At 45.8% G+C, this 17,830-nt stretch overlaps 1 protein-coding gene across 1 annotated transcript; it reads right to left on the bottom strand.

The window, feature by feature from the left end:
• Positions 1-480: 480 nt before the first annotated feature.
• LOC117142669 (serine/threonine-protein kinase Warts) lies at positions 481-17,559 on the bottom strand. The gene is made up of 8 exons (XM_033306802.1): positions 17,240-17,559; positions 10,923-11,833; positions 3,044-5,300; positions 2,855-2,975; positions 2,668-2,783; positions 2,528-2,606; positions 2,271-2,466; positions 481-2,211 (listed from the first exon to the last, which is right to left on the bottom strand). Exons 2-8 carry the CDS (start codon positions 11,043-11,045, stop codon positions 1,810-1,812), a joined length of 3,294 nt encoding a protein of 1,097 aa, XP_033162693.1. The 5' UTR covers positions 11,046-11,833; positions 17,240-17,559; the 3' UTR covers positions 481-1,809.
• Between the last annotated feature and the right edge of the window lie 271 nt (positions 17,560-17,830).

The following is a 17,830-nucleotide window of genomic DNA, read 5'->3' on the forward strand; positions in this document are numbered from 1 at the left end:
ATATAAATGAATAAAACAATTTTGTCTTGATAAATTTACAAACAATTATTATAATTATTAAATTTACAATGTGAAAATAATAAAAAAATTATTAAAATTTAAGCGCAGCTCTTTGTTATTTACGGGGTTAATTTGGGAGAAGGCTGAACAAATTCTGCAAAAATTACCTTTAAATTTTGAAGAAGAAAAGCGAAGTTAAGCAAGTTTAAAAAGTGCGCCTTTTAACATCAGTGTGACCATGTCTGTAATAGATTAATCGATGGTAACGTTCAGAGCATTCATTGTATATCGAATATATCCAGTGAACACAGTCTCCACTAGATGGCGCCAGTTGCCCCGTTAATGTTCTGTGATGTTAACATAAACTGAAATTTTCGATTACACTTAGAGAATTAATCACCTCAATAGTTTTCTTTTGTATAATAAGAGATTTAAAACTTTTCCCACCTTCCCAGAACACAAATCAGACGCCTCTTTGCGTACGTTTTCTTTTCCATTTATTAATTTGCTTTAGTAAACTAATTGGCCAAGGCACACAGAGTTTGTTTGTATTTCCTTCAATTAGCTCGATCTCACATTTAAAATAGGCTCCACCCCTGAATATTCAGATGGATTATGTATAATTCACAATAAAAACACACGCACACACAAACTGAAGCTAATTAAAGAGAAAAACAAATCGTTTCCCGTTAAGCATTTTCCAACGAACCTACGACAAACAAAAAAACCGATGTACTGTACTCTCGCTTAGTGTTAGGAATTAAACTAGATTACGGTTAGCGGTCTATAAACTAAAAAACATCTTAGGGCGCTACACAACTCTAGCATAGATTACAATTAACGTGTTCTTTACAATATTACATTAAGAAGATTACAATTTCCTCACATCTCCTCGTGCTGTTTCTGTTTTTTTCCGTTTGCTATCAGAGAATAAGTGTTGAATTTCCCCCGCGCTTTCCTCGTGGGGCTAAACAATTTCATTTGGCATTCAACAAGTTGGTCTAACATTGCTAGCTTTTCACATAGGCTACGTCTAAGTTTGTTCTGTTGGGGAGGACACAGTTGAAGAGCAGTGGTAGACGAATTGGATGGCAGGACACCGATTACACATGGGTCCTGTTTTCCCAGATTAGATTTAGATTAGGCTTATAAGACCCGCTTATATCGCTGCCGTGCGACGTCTGGTCTCCGTTCGTTCTCCATCGCGCACCTCGCAATCTCAATGCTGAATGGGAAGTCGTGGGATGGCCGGATTCAACCAGCCTGCTGAGTTCGAATCCGGCCACCGATCGGAGGTGGAGAAGGGAGAGGAGTGGAGTGGTTGGGTTGGGTAAATTCGCGATCTCGTCTCGTCTCGTAGTTTAAGGCGTTTTGTTTTGCGTTGCTTTGAGCACCAGAAAGGTTCGATTTCCAGTTGGTCCCTTTGAATTCTAACAATTTAAATATATATGTATGTATGGTTACAGCGTTTGTTGTGGAGCAGCAGAAGGATATACTATGTTCAGTTAAAGGTCGAAGGTCCTGACTCGCTCCTCTCGTTTCATCTCTACTCGGCTCCGTTTTATATTTATTCAGTTCATGCCCTAGGGCATATGTATATATATATGTATATTATTTGTATGCATATACGTAGCTCCCGCCTCTACTGTCTCCTATAATTTATATTATGTATATAGTTTCATTCTATAGCCACGCTTTCTTTACAATGCAAGCCCACTCGATGGTTTCTATCCCCTCTTTGTGACTATTTGACTAACAATGATTCGGGGGTGGGGTGGGGTGTTGGTGTTGGGCACATGGATGTTCTTTTCAGACGTAAACCGGCGCCTGATCATCCGTCATATCCGGCGGCTGCTTGTCGTCGAAGAAGCGACGGAAGGTAAATTCGAAAAAGCCGTGGAAGGTGCGGTCGTTCTGGTCGACATCGTCGCCGCTGCTCATGGTGGAGTCATTCGAGCGCAGCTTCTCCGGATCCACGGGATCAAAGTTGGATGTGTCCGTCGGGTGCTTGATTTCCGGTATGTAGGGCGCCTTCTGCTTCCGCATGTCGGCAAAGTCGATGCCCTTGAAGAAGTCGTGGCCCTTGACCTCGTCCACGCTCTTGCCCAGCCGCTTGTCAGCCGACGCACAGAGCCTCCTTATCAAGTCCGTGGCCTCGCGGGATAACTCGGCCTGCGGCGGAATATGCAGCGTTTTCTCCCAGTTGATGACCTGTAATGAAGCAAGTCATGGTTATGCACTTGGCTTTGAAAGGAATCCGAAGAGCGAACCTTTTGTTGCGTTTCCAGCGGACTGTTGGCCAGGAAGGGCGGCTGACCCACCAGCATCTCGTAGAGGATGACGCCCACGCTCCAGTAGTCGCACAGCTGCGTGTACCCACTCCTCTCCAGCACCTCGGGAGCTATGTAGTTCGGGGTGCCCACCAGCGAGTGGGCCAGGACTCTTTGGTGATCGCGCATCCGTCGCCTGCGAGTTCGGCATACTTTTATTAACGGCCGATCCTATTAATTAAGTGTACGAAACTCACCTCTCCAGCACGGTGGGCTTGGGTCCGTTCTCGGAGTATTCCTCCCAAGGCTCCATCGAGTCCTGGCGCGAGTGATTGCCTATCAAAGCAGGAATGGTATTATTACATGTTAAACACTTCGTTAGTTAATTGCATCTCACCGTTCTCCTGGTAGTACTTCGAGTTGTGCGTCCATCGGAATCCCGTGCACAGGCCAAAGTCGGTGAGCTTTATGTGTCCATCCCTATCGATGAGTATGTTGTCAGGCTTGATGTCTCTGTGGGTGAATCCGTAGCAAAATGTGAGTGTGACTGCGATAACTGAAGCAACTGCTAACCGCTCCATTACCTGTGAATGAAGCCCATTTTGTGGACACTGTCCACGGCGCAGGTGACCTCGGCGATGTAGAATCTGGCCAGTTCCTCCTCGAAAATGCCCAGTTTGATGAGCAGCGACATCAGATCACCACCTGTGGATTATTCACCATTGGCATTTTCACTCCGATACACTTCGATGGACTGCTAAGTTTCCACTCACCTGGTATGTAGTCCATCACAAAGTACAGATTATCCTTGTCCTGGAAGCTGTAGTACAACTTCACCACCCAGTTGTTGTCGGCTTCCGCGAGGATATCCCTCTCGGCCTTCACGTGGGCCACCTGATTCCGCTTGAGAACGTCCGCTTTCCGCAGGGTTTTCATCGCATACAAATGGTTGGAGGTGTCGATCTTGCTCACCAGCGTAACCTCGCCAAAGGCACCCACTCCAATGGGCTTCAGTTTGACGAACATGCTCTTGTCCATCTTGGCGCGCTTCAATCGAATGTAGTTGCTCTCCTTTTGGTTCAGCATTTTCCTCATCTCGATTTGGGTCTGATCGGGCAGTCCCACTTTGTGCATCTCCTTCTCCAGCTGATTCTTGCGGTACGTGCGCTGGCGGTACGACTTGATCACGTTCTCTATGTGCTGCTCCATGAAAAACTTGAAGGCCTGCGGCGAGTACTGCCTGATGCGGAACTCCTTGCGCTCCTCCTCCTTCTCCTTGGAGATCTTCTTGCGCTCCGGGATGGGCGAGGCGTGCTTGATCTTCTTGCAGGTGGTCGACGAGGAGGCGGTGGTGCCGGTGGATCCGTTGCTGCCCCCCGAGCTGTTCGCGCCCGTGTTGGAGGAGTTGTTATTGTATTTGGCAGGCGGAATGGGCGGGGTCGTCGCCAGGTTGCTGTTGCTTATCTGTATGTTGTTGTTGTTGCAGCTCGGTGGTTTGATCTCGCTGTTGTTGTTGCTCTGATAGGGCGGCGGCGGAAGCAGCTGACGGCCAGGATTTCCATTGGCCAGCTTCTGCTGATCTCGTTCCCGCTCCCGTTGATCCCGCTCCCTCTGTGCCTGTGCCTGTGCCTGGAGCACCCTCAAGGCCTGCAGTTGCTGCTGCTGCTGCTGGTGTTGCTGCTGCTGCTGCTGTTGCACCTGCTGCTGCTGGACCTGCTGTTGCTGCTGCTGCTGCACCACCGTGGCCGCCTTGGCCTGCATGCTCTTGGCATAGGACGGTGGCTCCAGGCAGTTGGGCTTGCTGTTCAAACCCACCAAAGGCGGTGTTGTGGGCGTTGGTGGTTTGGATTGCTGGTGCTGATGCTGCTGCTGGTGGGCCGCCGCTGCTGCCTGTTGCTGCTGCTGCACCACTGCCGCGGACTTCTGAGGGTAAGAGGGTGGAGCGGCCAGCACGTGGACTGGTGAATTGCTGGCCGAGGCACTCGATGGCGATTGGGGCGCCACTGCCGTTTGCAGCACGGGCTTCTGGACCTGCGTGCTCTTCACACTCTGCATGATGATTGGCTGCTGACTCCTGGCCTGGTAGACTCGTGGTTGTGGCTTCGCCAGCGGCGCCGGCGGCAGGGACACGGTAATGGGACTCGGCGAGCCCGCCGATGTGGCCGAGTATATACCACTGCTCGGGGATTTCCTGTAGTCCGATTGTTGGGATTGCGTGGGCGACTGCCGCGACTGCATTGAGGCCGTGTAACTGGGTGGTGGCGGCGGTGGAGCTGCTCCTCCGGCTCCGGCTTGGATTAGGTATGGCGGCGGTGGCTCCACCACTGCTCCACTGCCTCCGCCGGGGTACAGGTTCAGGGACTTCAGCTGCTGCGTCAACTGCTGTTGCGGGTTCTTCAGCCCGTTCTGGGTTATTACAGGTGAGTTGCCCCGCTGAGTGGGTGGCGCTATCGCCGGCGGGCGGTTGTTCAGGGCCGGCGATCGCCGCTTCACATACGCCTGGCTGGTGGGCGGCACTGGCGGTGGGGGCGTGGCCGCGCTGGAGGCGGTGGGATTGCGTGGCGGCGGCGCCGGTGGAGCCACCTCACTGAAACCGCTTGGCGACGGAGAAAATCCACCATTTCCGCCCGGATTCCCCACCGTCCTCGCGCTCGGCTGGTGGGTGTGGTGCGAATGGGGGCTGTCCGACCGGGAGCTGCCGGCTCCGGAGTCCAGAGCCGGACTGCAGCGCAGGTAGTGACTGCTCGCCGTGTCCCGCTCGATGCTCGGCTTCCGGATCAGCTTGTTTGGCATCAGGGCCGTCATCATCTTTCGTCCGTTCGCCACGCCCACAACTCCAACGCCCACACCGGATACGGATATGGAGCCGGCTCCAGGCTGACCTACAATGGCGGGCGGCGGCGGGATGACCACGTCCGGCGCAGGAGAGGCGGAGGGTGGCGGCTCCATCGGCTGCTTGGCGTGGTGATAGTCCGGAGTAAGTGCATCGTTGCGTCCGTTGGTCGCCGTGTATCGCAGAGGTGTGTAATTCTGGAAGAGATGGTTGCAAAGGATTAGTTAAATCATGGAAATTGCAGATCATATTTGCATGCCACTTCAGAAATCCCCTTATTAAATCCTTTCCACTACGCCCCTGTGCGATCGACTTCCTGCACTGAAAGAAATACCCCACATTCTTTTGAAGTAGAGCGCTTCTATCAAAAACCAAACAAAAGGCGTGCATGCTGAAAACAAAAACAAAGAGCAACAAAAGCGAATCGAAGGCTAAAACAAAAGACCCAAGAAACGAGGCGACCAAAGCAACGAAATAAAATTCTTGCCGTCGTCGTGAAATTCCTAAAAGTCAGGCGCAGGCCATGTGAGCGAGCGAGACGGAGCGAACGGATGGGCGGGGGAGAATAGGGAGCAGGAAGAATAAGAGAGGGGAAGAGAAGGGTAAGAAGAGCCGGCTGCCAGATGCGCTCCAAAACACAAGAACACACTTGCAGCGAAGGTTGCCCTTGCCTCCATCTCGCTTCCACTCGCTTGTTGGTCCTGCACTGCTCCTTGTGCCTCTCTTTCGCTCCTCGGCAGCTACCCGTTTTACGCGTTCTTTTGATACTCCTCCTTCGTCGGCCCACCCTTTCCCCCCGCCGATCATCTCTTGCCCTTTTGTGACTGATCCTCGATTTTATGACTTTGGATGCCCCCCTCTCTGTCTTTCTTCTAGAGATGGAACCGTGATGGGAATTCGCATGCGATACTTTGTTCGAATTCTTAAGAATTTTGTTAAATTTCAATTTAATTTATGCGTGCTAAGTTAAAAAAGCAGTAAATAACTCAACAATCTGTAAGTCATTTAACTGGTACTTTAATGCAATTAAAATTATTTATTAAATTCACGCTTAAAAAGATAACAAATCGATTAAAGTGAATGAATGTAGACCGGTTTGTCAAGGAATTACGTATTTTACTTAATAAATTACCCTTTCAGTATAATGTTTAAATTAATAATTGAGGATTATAAGTATTAAAACACGATTTTTGGTAGAAGTTATGCATATATTGATCACAGCCGCTGTGGGTAATAATCTTTGAACTTTGAATGATGTCAAAGTGGCCTCTTTCTTTGGGGAATGATTCTGGGGAATTTCACCCACTCTACATGTCGCGATTTTAATGGGCATCAAATTAAATCCAAGGACGCGAGCCAAGCGAAACCCGACAAAGACCCCCAGCAGACTGTGCGTCGCTCTTTGAGGGGGTCTCTTAGCCCCGCATCCCGGTGCCCCTCCCCCCTTCCTCCTAGCAGTCTTACATGAAAGCCAATTTACGGCAAATTAGCGAAAGCCAATGGGCTCACTAAATCAGCAAGTGCAACAAGAAGACCGCGAAGAAAGTGTCGCCCACGCAAATTGGCATTGCTACATTTGCCACATTTTCAAATAAAATAAATTGGATTTACGGCGGACTTTAGGGCGACGGCAACGCGAACCGTAGAATTGCCGAAACACTTTCGCTAATCCACTTAAGCTCCTCTGCTCTGCGGTCTCCAATGCACTTTGCACAGCGATTAGACTGTGGCAAGGTCAAAGGAATTTGGGATTACTTAAGAATATACCTTATATATACAATTTGCAGAATGTGAGTAGTGATGTAAGCCAACATCTTTACAATATAAGTTATCAATAAGTTACGGAACCAGGAATGCAGGTCGGGGTCACCTTTCTGCACGGATCAATGGAGACGATCAACCAAGTATGCAGCCTTGAACATGGCATACTATGTAACTGAGATTCCCTTGGCATTTGGCGAAAGTCGCAATGGGGCATAACCAACTGAATATATCAAAATTCGAAATTCTTGGCAGCTCTGTAATAGTTGTGTAAAATGTGGGTACAGGGAAGACCAGCTACGAGAGTCGCCTCAGTTTAGATTAGATTGGCATAGGAAATGCAAGTGCTTCCATTCTTCCAAGTCAAACTAAAGACTCTTGGTTGTTTTAGGGAAGAGATCGTTCCGTAGAATCACTATATGGATATGGCCAAACATTCTTTTGTTTGTGTTTGCACTTGGGGGCTGTGCGTGTGTCTGTTGTCTTTTGTTATTATTAGAGGCAACACACATTCTTTTTCGGCGATCGCAGCTTCTGATATATGTGGGATATGGCTGTACTATGTGCGATATATATTTAGGTGAAAATTCCTGAGAAAAATCGCTGAAGCACGGAGCAGAGCGCGAGAATAAAGAAAATCGAGCGAAAGCGACCCACCGACAGGTTCAACAAATTTTTCGCACGAAAATCGCGCAAATTAGTTTAAAATTGCACCCCAAGGAATTCCATTTCGCTCGAAATGAAATGTGTCCCCCATAAAATGTTCACAGACAGCGAAACAGTGCCAACGAAAAGTGTTCCGATACCCTGGGATACCAGAAAAGTGTTCCCTTCAAGGTACTATCTCCAATCTATAAGTACACTACTATGTACAGTAGTGCACTAATGTTGATGGACAGATGGGTAGACCTACTTTTGACACCCACTGTGCCCACACTTATTATAAATAGCTGGGTTCGCACCAAATCTAAATGGGGATTACATGTGTAGCACCAAATATGCGACAGATCTTGAGGATGGGATGTACCCGATTGGATTGGTAAGAGTTGGGACCTCCGCTTCCAGCAGTCGACTGATTCGTTTTGTTTACTAATTTATTTATGGATTATTTTAATTTTTATTGTAATGGCATTTGGCTCACTGCTGAATGCGTTGGCGTCGCGTCTACTCGGCGGCTTGTTTATTCGCTTTGCGTTCGGTTTTTTATTTATTATCGGCGTTTGTTATTTTAATTAATTTCTCTGCATACTTGCGGCCCAACCATTTTCGATATGGATATTTATAGCAGAAGCTGAATGAGTTTCAAGGCGTTGTTCGCTGGTAGCTAACCGGCTAAAACGCCGCCAAAAAGAGAGGTCTTACACCGAAGAGTGGACTATAAGATACCCATTACGATAATAGTTACAGTGGCATTAAAAGCACAGACCGAGTCAAAGTAGTTCAATAGAAATAAAAAGTTAATAAAAATATAAATATGTGTGTGACTACGTTTTAAGGGGTATCAAATAGTTCATCAGCCTGTCCGATTGGCAATCGTTTGTGTGGGCGCGAGCAAGCGCGCTGAAAGTGTTGATCGGGTCGTGCATAAATTTCATGTTTATTTATCGTCTATCGTTTATCGCCCCGACATGGACTGCCCACATATGGAGGAAAACCCGCTCGGATAGAGTATTCCGAACATATGAGCCATATATGAGCAGATTATGGGTTTCTGGTATTTAGCGCTCAGCATGACCAATTAGCCGGGCCATTGTGCTTGGCCGTTCGGGGAGGCGTAGGCCGAAAAGCCGGGCGAAAGTTGGCCAAAACCGAAGCCCCCGAACCCAGGAGCCACCACCGTCCAAAGAGCAATGCCAATGGCACCGCAATTGCAGCACTAAATTGGCCTGTCCGAACTGGCCGCAGTCATAACAATTAGCCAGCTCCTCGCAGGCATATATTTTATGGCCAAAACCTGAGCACGCCCATCGCCTGGATTAAGAGAAAACTCCGCCGCCCTGCTTCCTCGTAGCCTCTGGAATTTCGTTCGCTGGCCTGATCCTCGAGAGCGAATCCAAAGAGCCGGGAACATAATTTACAGGCGCAGCAAACAGTAGCTGGCAAGTGGAGGTCGTAAAACTTTAAATTGATGACCCGTCAGATAATATTTAAGAATTTTTATGTCCTCAACCCGCGACTCCTTTCTGCGCAGCTCTTTGGCGTTTCTTAAAGCCCGTTTCGGAACTTTGGTCATTGCAGCGATTGAAATCTTTAATAGTGGCTTAAAGGAAATGCTGACAGAGGAGCACTCATCGAAATGGGTTAGTCATCAAAACCGCCGGCTTTGGGAGTCGTGAATTATTGAAAAGACACTCACTCTCTCAAAAAACATCTAAATAACCATAAACAAGTCATTTCCCAGATAGTTGCAGTCTCTTCAAAAGAGTAGCATTATGAGTTGGAAATCAGAAGGTATATGCACTCTATTAACTAAGAATCCTTCGGATCGAGGAGATGATCACCAGTTAAGAGGATTAGATTAGTGCTAATTGCAGACTTGGTGCTGAAACCATTAGTCATTCGGGCGCTGCTGTGCAATCTTTTGGGGAATTTTGGGCATTCACTGAAATCAATAGCAACCCACTCATCAATTGGCTTGGAATATATGCACATATATACACATATTCCGATCGGATCGTTTGAGTTCACAGTGTGACGTCAATGCCAAGAATCCAGGGCGATCGCGTGCACGCACACTTCGGAGCTCTGAAGATCGTCTCGTGTGTGTGCTCTCGATTCCGCTCTTTCTACACGGAAAGAAAATTCATTTAACAATGGTAGTATTCAATGAATCGTTAATATTAACTTCAAAATTCTATATTCCATTCTAGAACCAAAGTAGGCTATATAATACTATATTTTTCTCCCCCTTCTACTCAAACAAGCTGCTTTTCTTTCCGTGTAGCTTGTCTCTTGTCCCTCTTCCGCTGGTCACTTGTCTGCCCGCCCGTCGCCACCCATCCACCCACTCAAAAGGCAGAAGGTCAATTGCACTTCGCCTGCCAGTTCATTAATTTGGCTTATTCATATATGTAGCTCGTCTAGCTATTTGCTTTTCAGCCAGGCTAATGGCCAACTCCAGTGGCTGGGTTTCCCACAGCTGACCAACCCACCTCCCAGTCCGCCCACCTGATGACCTTGTGCAAACTCGCGCGCGCAGGTGAAAAGTCTGCGGCTCGTGCCAGTTTCTAAATATAAATCTTACGTTATTCTTGGCAGAAGAGAATTTCGATTGTAGGCTGGGGTTTGTGATTCTTTAGATCCCAGACACACTTAATTGATTTAACAATATAATAATTTAACTGTATAATAGCCATAAAATGAAGTATCCACACTTTTCCCGTCTGGCCACGAAAAACACCCACTCTATTCGAAAGATATATGTATATTGTTCCTTTGTGGCTGGCATTTATCTGGTTGTTAGTTTTTAATAGTTGTCTTCTTTTCTGCCTTGTGTCGTCTAGGTTGTCGCATCATTTGTCGACCGACCATAAAAACCGTGATAAGCGTTTAATGGCATAACTTCCACGCGAGAGCCAAGCCGATCCTAAGTAGCATGGAGCCGGGCTAAGCCGAGATCTACCAAGATGAGCTCTGAGTGGCACGGAGCTAAACGGTTATTTAAATTCCTTAAGCCTGTTCGGCAGCTCGAATCGAGCATTCATTCGGGTGAGTCAGATGTGGAAATACTTTTGGAAAACGACTAAAAAAAAAAAGATATACTATGATTGTTTGAATTAAGTCTCAAGAACTTGTGAATAAACTGAGAGTTCGCATATCTAGTTTTGGTTTATCTTTAGCTGTTGTGTTAACTGAATGAAGATCTGTGTTCAACCCATTCATCATTTGATAAGATCTACGATCTGATTCGCAGAACAGACTAGCAAATGCATGCAAATTTATGCAACACTGGTTGTAGAATCCAGTGTAGTGAATCTCTGGCAGTTGCTGAAGAATTCGCGGTGATAAGAGATACTAATTATACTATGTTAGACCATAGTATATATTTGTATATTTACCTGATTATTCCTATGGTTATTTTGTACTTCGAATCGGGTTAGGTCCTGCTTGATGCTCTCGAGGGCTTCCGCCGTGTATTTATCATTGGGGCGACCGCCCCTTTTTTCGCCCGCTGGATGCATGATGCTGCTGCTTCGCCCTGTGGCATTTAGCACTCATATCACAGAAATGCTCCACACACTAACACTGGCACAGCACACACACACACACACACACTGGGGCACATCGGCGGCCGGGAATTGGATTTGGCTCTGCCTCTCTACGATTATTATTATTTTTATTATTATTTAATTGGTTGTTTTGTATGAAATACACGTAAATAGATGGATTACTCGTTTGTCTGGCGATGCCGAGCACCTTTTCGCCTTTGAATATCTGTGGCGAATATCTGTGACTACAACGAACTAAGGCGAGGGTTTGGGATGCTTTATTATCTCGATCTTGATTTTGTTGCTCTCAATAAAGATAAATGTGTTTGCACTGCTCTTTCTCGCGGTGTAGGCTTCTGCTTTGTTTGTCGTCGGATTATTTATCACTCGCGCCGGGAATTCTTCCACTCGCATTCGCATTCGCGTTCACATTCGCATTTGCATTATAACAGAAACCCCCGCTCGCCTACCCAGCATTCATTTGGCATGTAAATACTGCTCCCCGCGTTTCATTTGTGTTTGTATTTGTTGTTTTCCGATTTTATTCCTCCGCTTTATCAGAGATTCTGCGCCCGCCGCAGACACAATTCAAATTCGAAAATAGTTGGCAGATCCGAATAAAAGTCGCAGGCGATGAATGAATGCCATTTGAATATCTGAATACCAAAATATTAGTTGATTTTAATTTGATTTGAGCCGATTCTCGGCCTCTCGGAATCTTAATTGATCCTACGCACGAATCGATGGCGGCCAACTTGGAGCTGAAAATAGACGGAAGACGGGCAGTCGGGTGAGAAAATTGATCAAACGAAAATTGTCACACGCTCTACGCTAAATACCAAATGCCAAAAGCCACATGATGCGAATCAGCCGCCTCCAAAGTGACCCATTCATTGGGAACCCACACGGGGCTCTTGGGTTCACACAAACTGAACTTGATTACAGTGGTTCCGAGAAACCATTATGAGAAAAAGATAGATATAATATTATAATATTATTCTACATATCTCTGCTTTCCCAACACTCAACTCAATAGCATTATTTATATGGAATTCCGTGGTGGATCTTCCAAAAACTCTAGCTACTTCACCGGTAAAAGAGTCCAAATTGGCAGCACTACCTTGCCCAGTTGATGGGTTTGTCGGCCCATTTGAGTGCCAGCAACGTGAGTCACCCACTATCGAGGGTCTTAAAGAGCAGCCGGAAAATCCCCACTCATTGTTCGTAATGACCATGGCGACTCGTGGAGGAAGTGCTTCTTTTGCATGCTTTTTTCCAGTGATTTTGAGACCCTAACTGCCTCCAAGTTGCAGCAGATCGGGGGCAAAATGCGAAAAGGTGGGGGTGCACACATAAATTATGCTCTTATGTCATGTTTCGAATTCTGGGGAAATGTAAACGAAACAAAAATCCCCCGGCAACGCAAAAACAAACCCAATTTTATGACGAACCATTAAGTTCACACTATATGCGTGTATCATATGTATGCATGTATGTATGTAGATTTGGAGCTGTGTGTGTGTGTGGAGGGGGAGGGGGTGGAGCTCGAGGGGAGGGAGTGGCGTGCGCACCTGACTATGAAATAGCCATCGACAGATAGATGTGTAAACAAACACGGAATTTCGCCGAATTTGTGCCAAGTGCAAATGAGTAAGGAAACGCAGCGGCTGATCGAAGTGCATGATACCCTGCAGCGGGGAATACAATCCAACTAGCCAGATGTTGCCTATTCGATTGCATTCTGATGAATTTGAAGCCCAAGAAACAATCTTGTACTCACAGATACCTGCTGCATGTATCTCGAATATTTGTTGGCCTAGAAGCACTAGCACTGCCCCCATATTAATGGCTCCATAAAGTTAGTTGACATTCCGCGCGACGCACTCGTGTCCACAAATGTGTGTACATATATCCGGAGATAATGAGCCATAGGCATCTGCCGACATCCAAACACGAATGACTCGGTGCCTTGATCCGCAAACAGCGTTTTGATTGCCCTGTAAATTCAGTCGAACATAAAAAGCTGGGAGCCACGAAATGGCACGGCGAAACATGAGTTTTAATTATTCTGTTGACAAAAGTTGTTTTGTTGTTTCGCTTCTTTACTTTAATTCCGCTCTATTAGCTCTTGCCAAGGAATGCGAATTTGGCCGGGGTTGAGCACACATGTACATAGATGATAAGAAGTCGGCGGAGCATATGGATCCCGGGTGGGTAAACATCTCGGCCCCACGCGCCAAATCCGAGTGTCAACAGAGATCGGCCCTGGCTGACTATATAACTATGGTGGCTATATGTATGTATATATGTTTTGGTGCCAAGTTGGGAAACTTTCGCATTCCACGCATACCGCACAGTATTTTTGCGCAAATAGACGGCTCGTAGTATCCAATAACTAATTAACAATCCAAACATTCAATTCACTTGCAATCCACGCCCCTCTGACACCCCCTCCCCCTCGCCGCATCGCACTGCTGAAATATTTTGATTTAGATGCGTTATTAAGCGGCTACGCCATGGGAATCTTTAATTGTTTAATTGCGTCCAAAGCTGTGCCTCCACATGAAAGGGCGAGTGCCGCTGCGTATCTAAAGCCATATCTAAATGGCTTTTATTTCCTATTTTCGCTTAGGCAGAATTTCGCATTTAGCATTAATTGAGACACTTGATGGCTCGTTAGTTTTACACATTTTTCATATTTACCCCCTTTTTCGAGCTGTGTAACGCTTTTCTGGAGCAATAGTCTCTAATCACTTTCCCATCTGGGACTGCATATTTGCGTTGTCCAGATTGCGTTTACTTTGACACCTGTAATGTGTTTAATCACCTGAGAACTACACTGTGTACACAGATTTGCTGAAAGCTGCATGTATCTTTGGGATTAACTTAATTGCCATTTTGTAACCATATTTTGACTTGGGTTTACTTTTTCAGAAACTACAAAGTTTCACTTTATTCTTTTTCAACGTGTTTTTCACACTGAAAATAGACTGTTGTTTATACTAATTTATCAGAAATGTGATTTTGGCCCATAATCTACCTTCAACTTTGATAACTTATCAACCGATAGATTACGAAAGCGTAGTAATGAACCGCAGATCCCGAAATCCCAAGGGAATTACGTGCCCCCGAACGAGAGCGAGCGAGAGCGAGGGAGGGAGTGGAAGAGGGAGAGAGAATCACGCTGCAGGGGGCAAACACTAGAGTACCCCAACACACACACACACACACACACACACACGCACAGGCAGGCGAAGAAGTGTGCGACGCGTCAGGGCAGCAGATAAAAATAGTATTAGTTGCTGATTATTATTGCAAAAATGCGCATTCCACAGCGGCTGAGAAGAAGAAGAGCACAGGCGGCAAGGGGCGGAAAAGGGGAGGCAGCAGGCGGAAAAAGGGGGCGGGTCGGCGGCTGCTGGGTCGCCTGTGCTCTTGCTCTCTTTCTCCCGCTCGCGCTCTCTCTCTGTTTTCGTTTCGTTTTCCCTTTTTTCATCCACTCTCTCACACAAACACACGCACACTAGTGCAGATGTGTGTGTGTGGAGGGGGTCGACGAAAAGGGGGCGGGGATCGAAGCAAGCAAGAAAAACGAGCTAAATTGCATTTTCGTCGTCCACATCGCTCGACTTGCATTGCAGCGAAGCAGGGGCGCAGAAGGGGTGCGGAAAATTCCAGGGGGTTGGGGATTTGCATTAGGATTAGCCCACGATCAGCGAACACCCCCACAAAGCCCACTCTTTATATGGGATATACGATCTTTGGGATAACAGCCTAATATTCTTCAATGTGATTTAGGAACTAGGATGCTCAATAAAAATCAAAAATCATTTCATTTAAAGATTACAGTGGAACCATATCCACATAGCACTATGCTACCCCACTTTCTGCGGGGTATCCCTTTGGTCGTCACTATCCCCGCGCCAAACTTCCTCTTCCTTTTCTTGTTTTATCGTTCATTTACTTTTAAAGGCGAGCAACAACAGCAAAAACAGCCCACTGTATTGGTATTTATTGCCCTGCTCTCTGCTCGTTGGCTATCTGCGCTCGTGTGTGTGTGTGTATCTGTGTGCTCTGTGGAATGCACACGATCGACGCCAATGGAGCCTCACCTGTTCCAGCAGCAGCAGCAACAACAGCTACAACTACAACAAAGGCAGCAACAAACAACAACACACTCACATAATCCACTGCGAATTGCATGCTGGAATGTGAATGGAATCCCAGCGATTTTCCAGCGTCGCTGACGATGACGCCGCTGTTTGCTGGTTTTAAGCAAAAACAACAATCGCAACATCGCCAACAAGCACAAAAACAACAATAGTAGCAGTAGTAGTAGTAGTAATAGTAGTAGTCCGTCCCACTAGTGACTGCAACAACAAAGTTTTGCACATTTCGGAGGCGTTTTTTGGACTTTAGCTTCGATTTCAGTTGCAAGTTTTGTGGGCTTGTTTATATCATAGCTGTGTACACATAATATTTGGAATTCCGATAGAGAATAATCGATGGTTTACTTCCATTCTATACCAAATAGTGAATGTAGAACTAAAATCTGCTTTTGATGGCAAGTAAAAAAAAGTTTGAAAAAGCAAGTTTTAGAAGAGTATTCAAACTACAGATGGCTGTGTCACACACATTCTGCATCTCATTGCAATTAAGTTTATGAATTTTCGGCTGGCTGGCTCCGCCAAGGAGGAGGTCTGGATGTCCCGCCCCTTCGTTTCTTGCTTTGTGCTTCGTGTTTCGTGCTTTTGCTTTTTCGCGAGCACAAACGGGCCGCCTGAGAAATTATTGTCGCACTGACATTGAAGTGGCGGCGCTGCCTCTAATTACGAATTACAATGGGCCGCAGTTACTTGTGCCACATTTCGCATTTACATCTCGCGTCTGAGCATTTACTGTGCTGCTCCCGCGGATTTTCCCCATTCCGCCGATTGTGTGCTCTAGTCGCATGCAAATCGGAGGCAGCTGCTGCCCACGGTTGCATCAACACCGCGCATACTGTCACAAAGTTGATCTCTGCTAGGACTACAGTGGCCTCTGCCTATGTGGAATAGTGAAGAATATGCTCTTTCAATTCATATCAATATGTGGGATATGATTAAATAGATTAGTAACGCTATATAATGCTCTACAAAATCTAAATAGCACCTTGTGATTATTCGATATTTGTGCATGACTCATACTCTTATGAATATGAATATGTTATATGAATATGAACATGAACTAATTATTTGAATATGAAAATTCAATTTGTTTACTTAAATATTTTCATACTTTCAAATTTTAATGCTTCAAATTTTCCTTCTTAGTAAATGTCACAATTCTACAATAATCCTAGCAGTTTCTCTTAGTAGATCTTCACTGTATGCAAATCTGGCTACGTTTTCGTCATGTTTTCCTTGTATTCCCGCAATTACTACTATTATTATTGTTATTGCTGTTACTCTAATTGTCGTACTCTCAGTTTTCGTTGTTTATTGTTTTCTTTTTGATTTCTCGAATTTGTAATTCTTTCGACACACGAATATCGCAGCCAATTAACCGTTGTTTCAGTTGGAAAATGGTAAGAGGAAACGGGAAAACCGAGAAAAGTGCGTGCATACATTGACCTTGCCTAATGTCGTTGGGAAAACGAATGGCATTCCAAATTATGCTGGAATAAAGTTAAAAATTCTACGAGATTGATAGTTTTCCATGGACACCAGTACACTCCGCCAGAAAGAGAGGCAAGACAGAAGAATTTAATCCGATTTGTGTAGCAACCTCTCGCTCGCTCTCTTTGTCTCCTCCGTTCTCCCCCACACACACACACACACTCGCACGCAGACGTACTGATTTATTCCACGAGAGAGCGAGAGCGAAATATGTAAATACAGCCTGTTGCATTTGTGTGTGTACTTCGCATTTCGTTTTCAGGCACTTTTCCGCAAATTTTTGATTGCTTTTCGTGCGTTTTCCGTGCAGTTTTCCTCGCTTTTCCACACAGGCAATTGGAAATGCACACCAACACACACATGGGGCGCACACCAGCGCAGCCACACACGCACTGGCTCACACACACACTCGCACACATTCAACAGATATTGCATTTTCTTTTTGGACTGGAAGATACGCAAATTCCAGCTGCAAACGTTGCATTTTCACCAGGCATTTTCCGCAATTACCTTCACTCCTTCGCGATTTCCACGTTTTCCACGCAATTTCCTTGCTTTTCGCCTCTTTGTTCTCGCCTTTTTCGCGTTTCCCACACACGGCACTTATTGCTTTTCCTCTTTTTCTCCGTTTTTCCTTGCCTTTTGACGACAATTCGCTGATATTCGCCGACGTATTTTCACTTAATTCACTCGCGTTCGCAATCAATCACTCTTCGCGTTCATTCAATCGCATTTTCCAGGCATTTTCGAAGCGCGTTTGGCTTAAATTTAGAAAAATTAATTCGTGGTTTTGTTGCTGCCGTCGTGCTAGATATGTTCACATATCGATAGACCGATATCGATAGACGGGGTTCTAGAGAGGATCATCTGTACTTGGTCTGGCAACCACATCAGATATCGATATGACTGTGGCATATAAACATCGATATTATATTGAAAACTAATATAAAAATATTTCAAGTGATTGATTAGTTTATATAAATTAAAGTAGTATTACAGTATATTAAGACCGAGTAGATGTTATCGCTTTGAAATTATAGAAGACCTGTTTGAATTGTTAACGAGGTCTCAAACCAATTCTGATTAGCAAGTAGCATGGAC

The sequence above is a fragment of the Drosophila mauritiana genome, chromosome 3R (assembly GCF_004382145.1).
Source record: "Drosophila mauritiana strain mau12 chromosome 3R, ASM438214v1, whole genome shotgun sequence".
In the NCBI taxonomy this organism is placed as follows: Eukaryota; Metazoa; Arthropoda; class Insecta; order Diptera; family Drosophilidae; genus Drosophila; species Drosophila mauritiana.

Bases quoted from the DNA above. Each gene is read 5' to 3' on its own strand.
- LOC117142669 (XM_033306802.1), bottom strand. From the start codon at position 11,045: ATGCATCCAGCGGGCGAAAAAAGGGGCGGTCGCCCCAATGATAAATAC. The intron at 2,976-3,043 runs GTGAGTGGAAAC...AATAATCCACAG, and splicing joins TGTGATGGACTACATACCAG to GTGGTGATCTGATGTCGCTG. The intron at 2,784-2,854 runs GTAATGGAGCGG...ATTCACCCACAG, and splicing joins AAAATGGGCTTCATTCACAG to AGACATCAAGCCTGACAACA.